The 13776-nt window shown below is 38.1% G+C and overlaps 1 protein-coding gene across 6 annotated transcripts in view; it reads left to right on the top strand.

The window, feature by feature from the left end:
* Window positions 1-13776, top strand: part of LOC117540860 (piezo-type mechanosensitive ion channel component 2) — a 111831-nt gene that overhangs the window by 39452 nt on the left and 58603 nt on the right. For 5 of the 6 annotated variants that reach the window (XM_034207764.1, XM_034207763.1, XM_034207760.1 and 2 more), the window contains exons 8-14: window positions 518-692; window positions 6957-7076; window positions 8052-8087; window positions 9451-9568; window positions 10876-11045; window positions 12558-12794; window positions 13319-13439. In XM_034207764.1, coding sequence (XP_034063655.1) covers window positions 518-692; window positions 6957-7076; window positions 8052-8087; window positions 9451-9568; window positions 10876-11045; window positions 12558-12794; window positions 13319-13439 — 977 coding nt within the window. The remainder of the gene's footprint in view (window positions 1-517; window positions 693-6956; window positions 7077-8051; window positions 8088-9450; window positions 9569-10875; window positions 11046-12557; window positions 12795-13318; window positions 13440-13776) is intronic. The other variant, XM_034207762.1, reaches the window with a different exon arrangement.

The following is a 13776-nucleotide window of genomic DNA, read 5'->3' as shown; positions in this document are numbered from 1 at the left end:
ACCCTTACAATCTCCTACAGTGAATTGTTGCGTATTCAAATATCGTTTTTGTCAAACCAAAAGTCCAAACCCCACAAATCTTACATTTATTATATTGTTAGATCAAGATAAACAGGTCATGTTACCTTCAGTACCAAACATTATCCAATATTTAGCCTTTTTGCATGAACAATTATGATTGATTAATACATTAATTAAATGTAATTGATTAATATATTAATAAAAAATGAATCCATAGTAAAGTGATTGATCTTCTGTTGATTTACTTATTAAACTAAGTTATTACAGCTCATATTTTCTGGCAATAAAGTTGTATTTTCCCGATGAGAAATCACATCCTTACCTTACGTCAAACGTACTGTTTATATTGACATTTGATGATAATAGGAAGCGTCTTTACATTCGTCATTACAATGTTGTCTCTTGCCACTTTTTACTCAAAGTTGTTATAACTCAAATCCTGGCAATGGTTCCAGTCCTCATATGTCTGTCTGTGTTTCTCTTTCTGTCTCTGCAGAGTATTTGGCATCTCCCCCATTATCCAGAGCAACTGCTCCTACACGTGGAAGCTCATCGTGCACCCGGAGCGTAAGTGGTTCCACTTTGTGAATCCCATCATGCTGCTGCTGCTCTACTACACGCTGGCCACGCTCATCCGCCTCTGGCTGCAGGAGCCCATCGACCAGCTGACGGTGAGACACCATGCAATGAGAGGGTTCAGTTAAGATAAGATAAGATTTTATTGATCCCAATTTGGGAAATGTTTGTGTTGCAGCAGCATACAGTAAAAATACATGGTATTGTACAATACAAATTTAAAAACAAGAAAGTAGAAAATATACAGTTGAATTGACAAATTAACAATAACAAGATATAAAGCAAGGTATTATATATACATAAGTATGTGACACATGGAATATTAAATATTGAACTGAATATATAAATGTAACATGTACAGTGAAGAGAGAAACTATGGAGCAGAGACTTCTCAGTTCACAGCTTTGTGACATTTACTGGAAGATTTGTCCATAAACTGTTCACAGTAGATCAGGGGGGTCAAACTCAAATACACAGGGGGCCAAAATAAAAAAATGGGTACTAGTCGAGGGCCGGACTGGTTCAATGTTTATTGCAAAACGTATTGAAATGAATTTATTGCACATATTAAACCTGGAACTAACAAAGCTTCAATTATTGCCTTTAAAAACAACATGAAACATTAAATAATCAGTTGCATTCATTTCTTATGGCTCTATCTGCAGCTTTTCCAGAGTCATTTCTTATGGCTCTATCTGCAGCTTTTCCGGAGTCATTTCTTATGAGTACGTTTCTCCACAGGCCAACAACAGCTTCAGAAAACAATTTCCCTCAAAGAACAAACCAAACATTCCCTGTTGTCGCAAGAAACAAAGTGCAGAAGGAAACATCCATGTAAACTCAGTTTGCTGCTGTGATGCTAGTTCAAGCAGATACTTGGCATCTCATCTCGGGTGCAAGGTCATCAATGTTTGGGGTCAGGCTCTGAGCGGAGGAGACCCTCAGGATGGAGTGAAGGTGTGCGTGCAATATACCGGAGTGCCAGATCTAATAGTAATTAAAAATTATCCTGCGGGCCGAAATTAAATCCACCAAGGGCCTGATTTGGCCCCCGGGCCTTGAGTTTGACACATGTGATTTAGATTGTGAATGAAAAGCAAGTGATTGATTTGTTAAATTTGGCATATATCCGTGTGTATAAGGATCACTGGCAGTGAACGTAGGGGATTACTTTAGTCGTTGTTATTGTTTGTGTTTTTCTTGTTTTCAAATTGTATTTTTCCTTTTGTACATACAATCAGCACAGACCAATGGCTCATTTGTATTGGCATATATTATGTTTACCATTACTATATGACAAACACTGCTTATGGATTGTCAAAACTAAATAAAAAGATTTTTGATTAATCTGTTAAACCTACAGAAACCATTAAGGAATTCTTAAAGGGAAAATATAACATAACAAATTTGTGATAAACTGTGCTTTGTTGTTGTATTTTTCTGGTTCAAACCATCAAATTGATCATGACTTTTTTTCTTATTCGATTTTACCAAATTGTTCATTAATAATAAAGAGTATTAAAGTGCAAAAGGCACAGTTTTAGTAGACAAGTATGCAACGCAGCCTCAAGACTTCTACCATTTTTCGTAAAACATTTTTAAACACCTTTTATTCAAGTCTTTGCTAAATGCACAAATGTCCTACCTGCTTTAATAATAATAATGCATTTATTTTATATAGGTGCCTTTCAAGGCTCTCAAGGTCGCCATACAAACACATAAAAAACAAGATACACAATACATAACACCAGCATAAGAGACATAAACAAGACAATGCAGTATATAAATCAATCAAATAAATAAAAACAGGATGTGTGATGGATAATGATCAGGGTGGATATGCGAGTGTGAAGAGATGTGTTTTGAGACGTGATTTGAAAATGGGGAGAGAGTCACTGTTGCGGATGTCAGGTGGGAGAGAGTTCCAGAGGCGGGGTGCAGAGCGGCTGAAGGCTCTAGACCCCATGGTGGTTAAACGGAAGGGGGGTGCAGTGAGGTGGAGGGAAGCGGAAGACCTGAGAGTGCGGATGGGTGTGTTGATGTGCAGGAGGTCGGAGAGCTAGTGAGGTCATGGATGTATAAAAACTATACGGGATTTGACGGGGAGCAAGTGCTTTCTGTGAATTATGCATTATTCTGTGAGAACAAAGCAATTAGGCGACCGGACAATAACAGACAACATAACTATGTACGTATATCAAAGATTCAAATAGAGCTTTTAATCACATTTTAGATAAGACAATCTCCTCCGGATAAAATCACTACAAGATAAGATCTTTTGTCATTGTACAAGTACAACAAAATTACAATATGAACTCAAGGTGCCAACGCGCAACAACAAGACAATATAAAAACAAGAAATGGGACTTAAATAGACATGATAGGGAATATATACATAAATAAATAATAAATTAAATTGCACGATTCCCCTCATATTGCACGGAAGACATGATAACTTGAATATTGGCAGCGTTAAGTGCACAGATGGCCCTGGGAAAGAAACTAAACTTGAGTCTGTTTGTACGGGAAGACATGGACTTGCAAACGGCAAGTGATTATTATTTTAGAATTGAAATGACCATGAGCTCCTGTTTAGAGAAAGCTAGATCCACAGAGATGTTTGGTTGAATTCAACACACCACACCTCCACTCGGTTCCTCGCTGGATCCCGACAGTGGACTGAAATAGCAGCAGATTGGATTAAATGTGCAGCCAGGTGGCCTCGCGCTCAGAGAAACTTTATTGATGGAAGATTTCAGGACGGTCGATGGCTGTGCGCCGTAGCTCAGGTGTTATCTGACACACTGCTGGTCTAATTCTGACGAAGGCAGCGTGCATCCCAGCATGATGTGATCTATAGGAGCACATGTTCCCGTTAAGTAACAACTCAAAGGCCACTGGTCCACATTTAAAGAAGAGTATGTAATATATGGTCTATAAATTAGACTCACAGTTGTAAAGGAGGAAGCCAGTTCAGTTAGTGTAGTAAGTATATTTTTACCCAAACATGTCTTATTGAGAGGTGCTTCAGTTTTTAAATCCTACTATAACTAAACAATACAAATAACCCAGTCCGTTTAATAACATTTTCCTGATAAGATATATCCCGCTGAAGGTCTAGGTATTGAGAAAAACATCAGTTTTAAAACCGTATTCAGGATCCCATTTGTACATGTAAAGAGATGTTACTTGCTGTATTTATTTAACCTGTTCTTACTAACCATTGACATATTTAGTTTTATTACATGGCTTAGTTGGATACTCTATTCTGATTGGTCAATTCAGAACACGTGACACATTGTTAATCCAGAACAGACAGACCGTTGTCAAGGACTTATTGACCGTTGTTAAGGACGCTTACATCTGCAGAAAGAAGTTCGGTCGATTTAACTGTATACATGCTTTGCGTCGGGCTCCTGATCAGCCTGTCGGTGTTCTTTTCCCCATAATGACCGCGTCGCTGCACATTATCCCTTACTTAACTTTCTCCCAATAAAACAAATTCAAGACAAGAACAAACATTTTGAACAAAAAAAGAAACCCCAAAGTTGATTTGAGGGTATATGAAGTGAAATCAAACTACTCAGTATCTTCCAAATGTGACTATGTGACTATGGACCGTGGATTTAGTCCACCTCTCTCACGTTGAGAGCGCTTTAGGGGTTGCTTCTCGAATGGCCTAATAAAACCAGCTAAGTGTTTGTATATGGCCACCTGACACACTTGGAAAAATGGAAACATGTCCTTTAATTTATTAGTGATCATCTACAAACGTATAAAATACATATATAAAACTGTCAATTTAACAATTAAAGATTTGCTGAGCGAGCTGTTTTAAAACTATAACATCATGTTAACCTCTGAATGACTGAATGTAGATTGAACTTAAAGGGTTAGTTAATGCAAATGACGAAACACGCTCTCAAAAAACTGTGTTTTGTTGATTATCCAGAGTATATGCATTATTTCAGAGTTGTTTATAATATTTAAAATGTTTTTATTTTATTTCATGTGGCACACTCATTAAATTCCATTCACCTCTTTGGGTATCAGCAGAAATCTCTGAGGTAAATCAAAACGTTGGTACATGTTAGGGAATCATTTGCTTAGGTATTCAACCTTCGACCCAGTTCATCGTTTTCTCCTCTCACTGTCTCCTTTCCCACGACATAGGTCTACTCTACGGCCTTGGGTATTGCTGCTATCTCTCTTAAGGAGGAGCAGCTTGGGCGCATTGTTGTTGCAGTTTATGACCGAGCACAAGCCGCCATGAGGTAGTTTACTGTTCAGGGACGTAGGTTCCCTGGCGCACATTATTTTCTATGGACGAGAGCTCTAGTTAGATTCAGGGTCCATAATGGTTTAGTCTCACTGATGAAGAATGTTGATTATTACACTCCAAACTAGTTAAAACCTCGAGCTACAGAAGAGTTCTTCAGAATTGGTTCGGCAACCGCTGTGTCAACTCGTGACGCACCGCCTGTCTTTTCTCCGGCCGTAACTCCAAATAAACCGCCAGTGTTTGCCATCAAAGCTCCAGCTCTCCTCGTGCCTCTCTGAGTCCTGATTCCAATTGCTTCAGAAGTTTCCCCCACAGTACATAAAACCAAATGACCTCCATAGGGATGCAACTAATGATTATTTTCATGAATTTATCCTGCCATTTATTTTTTTCGATTTCATGATTAATTAGCCTATTAAAATGTCAGATAATTGTGAAAAGTGTCCACCCAAGTTACTCCAGTTAGAGATCTTTAAATGTCTTGTGTTTAACGGCCAAACATCGAAATATATTCAGCTTTTTATGATATAAACCAAAAGAGTAAGGAACTCTCCAATGTCATGTAATGTGGGAAATGTCATGAATGTCGCTCCTGACTTCATCTTCCTTCACCTCGCGGCTCGAGGGTTCATCTCCTCCGTCTGTAATGGAGTTATAGATCCGTGTTTTTATAGAGGGGTCAATACTTCCCTGTGAACCTGTGGGGCCGTATGCATTATCGATCTTTCCACAAAGGGGTGTGTGAGAGTTTTAACCTTACACTTTAGATGACTCTAATAATAAAACATAATTACAACATCGCTCAGCAGCTGACAGCTTTGTTTGGCAGTGAAAACGCCACATAATGATGGATCTTATCTTCACAAACAGACAATAAAAAAACGGCATGTATTGTTACAGCTTCCTTATAAATCTGACCGCAGTGTGAAAACAAAGATAAGCATACGTCAATCACACAAAAGAGTCCGGATAACGGTTTAGTTTTACAGTTAAAGAGGCCCTGTTATTCTTTTGGGGGTTTGTCCTTTCCTGTAATGTGTTATAGGTTTGTGTGCATGCATTGTCTGCAAAGGCTAACATCCCTAAGTTTCTCTCCACACACTCCCCCCCCCCCCCCCCCCCCCCCCCCCCCCCCATCTCTGAAACGCCTCCATTGGACTTTGTTTACTTCAGCAACATGATGACATCACTACGTAACACTTCTATTGGCTAGCGCTCCGACACATTGTACTTGATGTAAACACGATACAGTAGAGAAACAAAATACAACTATGAGCCTGAAAATGAGCACAAGAGGGCCAATACAAAATGTGGACAATGCAGTTTGAGTTTATTTAAAAAGCATTGTTTCTGATTGGGGCTCTCTGCTGGAACTGCTACCCCCGCGACCCGACCACGGATAAGCGGGAGAAGATGGATGGATGGATGGATGTTTCTGATTGCCATTTTTTTTATCTCTAAGAAAAACATTTAGCACCAAAGCCAGAGTGAGAAACACTAAAATAACTACAATAATGAAAAGTGAATTCCTCAATCAGGCGAAAAATGAGGGAGGCTGTGGATCAGTGGATAGTGTGCTGGACTTCGAATCAGGGGATAGCAAGTTCGAGTCCCACTGCAGTCAGCATGTCGTTGTGTCCCTGTGACACTGTTGGGATTGTCCACAGGACTGAGTATGTACGTCGCTTTGGATAAAAGCGTCTAACAAATGTCATGTGATTTTTTTTTTATTAAACTGACGCTTAAAATTCCTAAAATATGCAAACTGCAAATAGAACAAGTTACATTTTCTTTCCATTGTGAAATTAACAAGAAAACAGGTGCTAAAAGCTGAACAACTGGCAAGTTAATAGCTTTTTCAACATGTCTCTTTCACATTTTGTGATAGTAGATGATGCAGTTAGTTGTTTATAAAATATAAATGACTAAAGGTCACCCAACTCCTCCTCAGATTCGGCCCTCCTACACACTTCTTCAAAAGGCGCTGATTAAAACTGGGATTCTTGAAAGCAAGAGACTGCTTCTCCAGTGGAGGAAAGATATTTATCTTCCAAACTGTCTATCTTTGTTTTTTCAGGACGACAAGGAAGACGATATGTGTGAGGAGGAAGATCTGGATGGAAACACAACGAATCACGGGGCCAACAGGAAGAGGCAGCTGTGGTGGGAGTCACGCCAAGGAACAGATGAGAAAAACGTACGTCACGGTTATTACACACGGCTAACAGAGTATTGATTACTGGACGGGTCATGAAGTCATCTTTTAGCTAGGATATCATTATTTTCAACAGCCTTGAAAATATCATGAATATCTGAAGAATAATTTGCTTCAACTTCTCATCTTCTGCTCATCAAGCTTTCCCAATTAACACATTTCCTTCTTACGACTGATAACTAATGTTGACCTGGAACATTTTGGTTCAGTTAAGCTTTATTATTGGTTTAATTTGTAACGTTTCAAATGTAATGTATAAAGATAATACTATTATAATAACAAATTAGAAACACAGTTAAAAAAAACAATGGGAAATAAAAGAATAATGTAAATTAATGCAGAAAATAAAATATATAGGTTATACAAATAAAATTAAAAATAAATACTGTAAAATTTAGGAGACAATATTTGTTTTTGATTCACTTTAAATAAAAATAATAAAAATACTAATAATAAAAGAAAATAATAGTAGTATTGATAATAAGGAGAACAAATAAATAATAGTAATATTGATAATAATGAGAAAATAAAAATAAATAATAAAAGAAAATACATAATAATAATAACAATAATTAAATTATATAAAATACATTATAAAAATGATAATAGTAATAATAAAAACAATATTTATTGCATTGAAAATGGTTATACTGTAAACTCAAGCGTACATCTTGCCTCACCGAGCCTCCCCTCCATCAGAGCCTCATCCCTGGAAAGACTTCAGCTGGAAGCACTTTCTGACCTTGTTCCTATATCAAGGTCGGCGGTCTGTCTCCACCGGCCACCTCCTGAGGTTTGAAAGCTTTTAGGGTGTGCAGATGCGGATGAGTGATGGGCTTGATTCACAGACTTAGTTCCTGTATATCAGCGACTATAGAGAACAAGGAGGCCTTTGACTTCAGCAGCTCATCGATAACACACCTTGCCTTGTATGCTCTTTTTTTCTTCTCCTCCTAGCTCCTCTCCACTCAAGATGGCTTCAGTACAACTGAGGTGGGGGCTGCTCTGGATATGTCTCAAATCTGTGCAACTTGACCCCTTTTTACTCTCAGTCTTGCTGCAAGAAAAGGAATCATTGCAAAGTGCTTTTCACACTGCACCCTTAAAGGTCCCCTATTATACTGTTTTTCATCAATATATCATAGGTCTCAGATATTTACAAAACATGTCTCTGAAGTGTTTGGCTCCAAACACCAAACAGGTCATTGCAGCATTACCCATAATCCCCCTCTTCAGCCCTGTTTCAAAAGTGCTGATTCTCTGTCTGTTACTTTAGATGAAAATAAGGAGATAAGGGGGGGGGGGTTACCTTGGTTGGTGATTGGCTAATAGCCAAAAAAGCCTTATGACATCATAAAGTGGCCAAAATCTGATCAGCTCATTTTCAGACAGGTTTCTATATAAATTGATCAGGACAAAAAGTGAGAGAATCTTTTTTCCTGAAACTTTCAGAATCTCTTTACACCGAGGGGACACATGTTGATGTAGAACAAGTGGATTTTGCATAATAGGTGACCTTTAAAGAACATGGTTATCATGTGCTGTGTTTAGAAGTTCACGTTTACCTCTTTTCCCTTTGTGTTTGTACTGTTTATCTGTCGTACTACATTCTCCATTCTCAACATGGAATCATTAAGCCACTGTGCTCAAGTGCCTCTGGGATTGAAACATGGAAAATGTCAGGACGTTATTGACGTTAAAAAACAAGTTATTGGTGTTTTATTTTGGAAAATGTTTGAATCAGAATAGACAGTTGCAGGGATGACAGATTTGTTTAGGCCAACCTGGAAGTTAGCATCAAAAAAATCCCTTGACAAAAAGCCAGTGGGTTTTTTCCATTGGACTTTTAATCATTTCCAAAAATAAGCTCTGTGGCAAACAGCGTTTTGGATGAAATGGTCATATTGTCAGGTTTAAAAGTCATGATGTTGTCTGAGGCTCCACAAACAACTTTGGAAGTCTGTATCTCGTATTTCTCATGTTTCCAAAAGCACAGAAAGGTAGTGTAAATATCCAAGTTACTCAATTCAGACGTTCATCTTATAAAAGGGTTGTTAGCACCGTGTTTAAGGTCAGGTTTTGTCTGTGTTAAATGTAAGAATGTGCAGTGTGAAAAGTAGAAGAAATCCCTGTACCGCCCTACAAAGACAACGTGTGGTGACTAAGCTGCTAACACTTAACTTATCTGAAACTTAAAATAAAAACACCAAATCTAACATCTGCTTTTTCCAGTTTGTGGATCAGTTTCTCCTGTTTGCCTTTGTGGGGCAGAACGCAGTACAGTAATGTGATCCCACAGTAGACCTGTTCTCTCAGATACAGAAGCGTATTTGTAATTTCTGACGATGATCTGCAGGCTGTTCCCATCTCAAACGGGACGTCCTTTGAGTTCGTCACCACTGAGAATGGACCGGTCTGCCTGGACTTATATTCCACCCCGCAGTATAAAATGGACCAGCCCAGCGACGGTACAGGTGAGCAGTTTAATGTCTTCTCTCTTCATTTAATTTAAAAGTTAATGACAAGTAAATACTGTAGAGTGAAACTACTGTGGAAAGAAACGTTGTCACTATAAAATCAGAAGCGTATTTTGTGTCGTTATATATAGTTGGATATCAGCAGGAAGTCTTTGCGCTTAGTTACACTGTAAACAAATGTATTTCCGAAGATATATTTTTCTTTAAATAGTAAGCTTACTTTTGTTATATACTCTCTCTCACATTCAGAAACTCCTTCTATCAAGTGTGCAGTGGATAATATTGATGTTATTATAAGGCAGTTGTTCCCAGTTTCTGGATGTAATTAAGAATTACAGAACAACATATATGCACTATGTTTATCGTTGATATTTTTGTTGTATTTTTAAAATAACTGCGGCAAAAATCATTGGATTTTCCTGCCATAGACACATTCCTTTGTTTTGATTCCACCACATTGAATTGTCTTCACTTGTACTTTGCACTTGAACTTGCTTAACTGCACCTTGTCACAACTGAATTCACAGAATCAAGTGAAGGGGTAATTCACTGTTTCGACACGTCACAGTCAATTGGCTGCCCGTCATCAGCCTGTGAACACAGCTGCTTAATGTCTGCTGTTATGGAAGCAGCTTGGTAAAGTTGTTTTGGTCTTGCTAGTGGCTTCTTAAGATAAGAGGAGATCAAACTTTATTTATCCCGAATGAAATTGTTGTGCCAGAGTTACAAAAATACAATAAACACAGCAGCACAATAGTAAAACTGTACACTAACAGTGCAGTAAAAAGCGTAATTAAATACATGAAACATAGACGGTCACATAATTAATGTAATTATTATCAGTATTCAGTAGTGCAAAAAAAACGTAGTGGCAGATACGTAATTGCACATTATCATGGCACATTATTAATAATAATAATATTGCACATGTTATGTAGCAGCGAGTGTTTTGTAATGATGGTAATGATATTTATCTTGCACATAGTGTTGGTGTGGAAGTTCTCAGTTTCCTTTCCTGAAGGGTGAAGATGAAGTCCGTCCATTCCCACATACCGGATGTTTGCTTTTAACTGTTGTACACACATTCATGATCTATCATGATGAATTGTTGTCCCATACTCTGGTCTAAAAGTCAGATTATCTTGTCCTCTGCTGGACAGATTTCCACTCCGTGTCTTCAAATTGTTCCCAACTTTATACGTATAAGCTCAACCCTGAATCACTGCAGTTTCTCACGTAACTCAATAATGTAACCGAGCCCCGTAAGTATTCTAACAGTGAGTCGTGTTTCTGTGTCCAACCAGAGAAGAAGAAGGAGGAGTGTGTGTATGAGGTGTCTGTTCCCCTGGAGGAGTCGGAGCTTGAAGGAGGAGAGGAGGAATCTAAGATGAAGAAAAGAGGAGTCGGTGCGATAGTTAAAATCTTCCACTTTGTCCTGAAACAGAGCTACATCTGTGCTCTCATAGCCATGATGGTGAGTAACGCATCCCGCAGATGTTGAAACGTAGGAGCTACAGACGCAGGCTTATGCTGCATTTTAGTCGGGAAATTCGAATTCCCTTATGAGAAACTGATAAATGATGAATGGACACAGTTTGTCTTTTGTTATATTTGATAAAGTAATAAAGAAAGTCAATAATCACACACAAATAAAATCGATCTCAAATGCAGGAACAGAGCAACTTCATCCACAGAGGATAACATAGCTTTGAACACAGTTTACAGTCACACTATATAGCAGAAAGAAAATAGCCAACTGGTCCCACCCATAAAGTATCTTAGGCATTATCGAAACATCCCCACCATTAAACCATAAAACCCCCCAGTCCTTAACCATTTGCAAATCCACCTTTTGCCCGTCCTGAAATGTCAATCCTAAACATATGTCTCTGTTAAACACATATAGACTAAAAATACAATTTAACGGAGTAAAAGGCAATCAGAGTATAAAACATAATCTATATATATCATTTCAATTATCATATGATAATTTGGCACGACAGAAAACATTCAATATTACTTTTGTTTATGAATTTAAAATGTATAACTGTTGCACAAATTACTTTGAGAATTAATTTGAATACTGGAGAAGTCCGAAGTCCATACATGGACATGAAACTGCTGTGCAATGTGTTACGACTGGAGCACACAAAAACTGATAGGACCCAAATGCACGACTCCAGTCAAAAGATGATTTCAAAAAAGGTTTTTACTGTGGTGATAAGTAAGGTAATCCATTCTCAAGGTTCAAAAACGATCTGGCACTTGGCACAGGGAACACACAGAATATATACACATACAAGGGACTCCACAGGTGCAAACAATAAGGGCGGGGCAGGTAATCAGGTCAGTGAACATACTGACAAGGTAGGAGTCGAACTACCTGAAATGAGAAAGGAAATGACAAAGTAAAACAGGAAATGGCAGACACGGACTTGACAATATAAACTAACAGAGAAATAATATTAACAAATCTGACGAGACACAACACAATGCAAACCTGTGGAGCTGTTATAACAAGAATAACTAGATTACAGTTTAAAACTCAATTGTATTCATCATAAGTTTCTTGCATCATTAAGAGTAAAACACGTCCATGTCTTGGTTCACGGACATGGATTACTGGACAGGTTAGGGGTCTCCTAAGCAGACCTTTCGTTTGAATTTACTGCTAACATTTCTTGTTAGGAAGTCACAGACAAAAATAAAATGACCTAAAAGATGTGTTTTTGAATCTGTGGCTCTTGTTCTTATGTAGAAGTGATGGGGGCCTTTTATATCTCCCATTGTTTTACAATCCGAATATGTCTGAGTAACCAAACTTGTGCTGACATATATGACATGTAGGCTATGTGATGTTGTACCTCTGTAAACTAACAGAGTGAAAACTGTATGAACGCCGAGCGTCAGATCTCTGTATTTGACCTCCATTAGTCCTTCATCAGCAGCATCGTCCTAACAGTAAGTTAAATGTTGTGTTGTTCAGGTGTGGAGCATCACTTACGTCAGCTGGCTGACGTTTGTCTTCCTCATGTGGTCGTGCACGCTGTGGATGGTGAGGGACCGGCGGCGCTACGCCATGCTGTCCTCGCCCTTCATGGTCGCTTACGGAAACCTGGTCATAAGTCTGCAGTACATCTTTAGTTTTGAGAACCTGGATCCTGACCAATACTCAGGGTTCTTTGTCAGCAAGAAAAACCATTTCCACTCAATTTTATCCAAGGTTTGGAGTTTAAAATATACTTTATTTTGTCAGTGCCATGTATTTCTGTCTACTAAAAGAACATAGATTGAGTGACAACCTCTGATGTAATATGTTCTTGGAGTTATAATGCAATCAATTTATCAGATCAAAGTGGGCAGCTTTACAATTGCTCCTGGAAAAAGGAAGGGTTTGTCCTGTTTGATGAACTGTGTCCGTCAGACTTTTAGTGGGATGTTTATTATCATCATACTACAGAGTGCATATGTAAGGATGCAAAATGATATCACACTTATCAAACTGTATTTTGTTTTGCTTTATTTAAAGTGTCAGATGTGTGCAACATGTGCCTGACACTTTAGAAACTCAAGTCTGATAGTATATGTATATATATATATATATATATATATATATATATATATATATATATATATATATATATATATACTGTTTCCTCTATGTTGTTTTGACCACCCATATTGTGCTTTGAGCAAAGTCATTGCTTTCCTTTCTGTTTGTCTAAACATTTTATTTGTTGTGTGCAGATCATGTGTCTGCTGACCTTTTGGCTTTTGCTGAGACAAACACTTACAGAGAGAGAGGAAAAACTAAAAGAAGAAAGTGTCAGTCTCTCAGACGTTCATGTGGAGGATGAGAAGAAGAAAGGTAAATCCAGGGCGTCTCATTTTGTGAGATGCGCACTGAAGAGACTTGCAATTATTTGCCCTAGACTTCTGCTTTCAGACATAGTTAATACTACTAGATAATAAGTTATTACCCTAGATAATAATCCAATGCAGAGGAAATATATATAAAATAACACATTATTTTATATATATTATGTATATTTATCCATGTATATTTATATAGTCTTAAAGTTACCACCGGCCCTTTGAGTGCAGCCATAATTCTAATGTGGCCCGCGATGAAATTGAATTTGACACCATAGTGTGTTACAAACAGTGGCGGACTGGCCATCGGGACGTTCGGGACGAATCCCGAT

Source organism: Gymnodraco acuticeps, unplaced genomic scaffold (assembly GCF_902827175.1).
Source record: "Gymnodraco acuticeps unplaced genomic scaffold, fGymAcu1.1, whole genome shotgun sequence".
Taxonomy (NCBI): domain Eukaryota; kingdom Metazoa; phylum Chordata; class Actinopteri; order Perciformes; family Bathydraconidae; genus Gymnodraco; species Gymnodraco acuticeps.
Note: the sequence above shows the minus strand (reverse complement) of the source record. Positions and strands in the feature narration are given on the sequence as shown.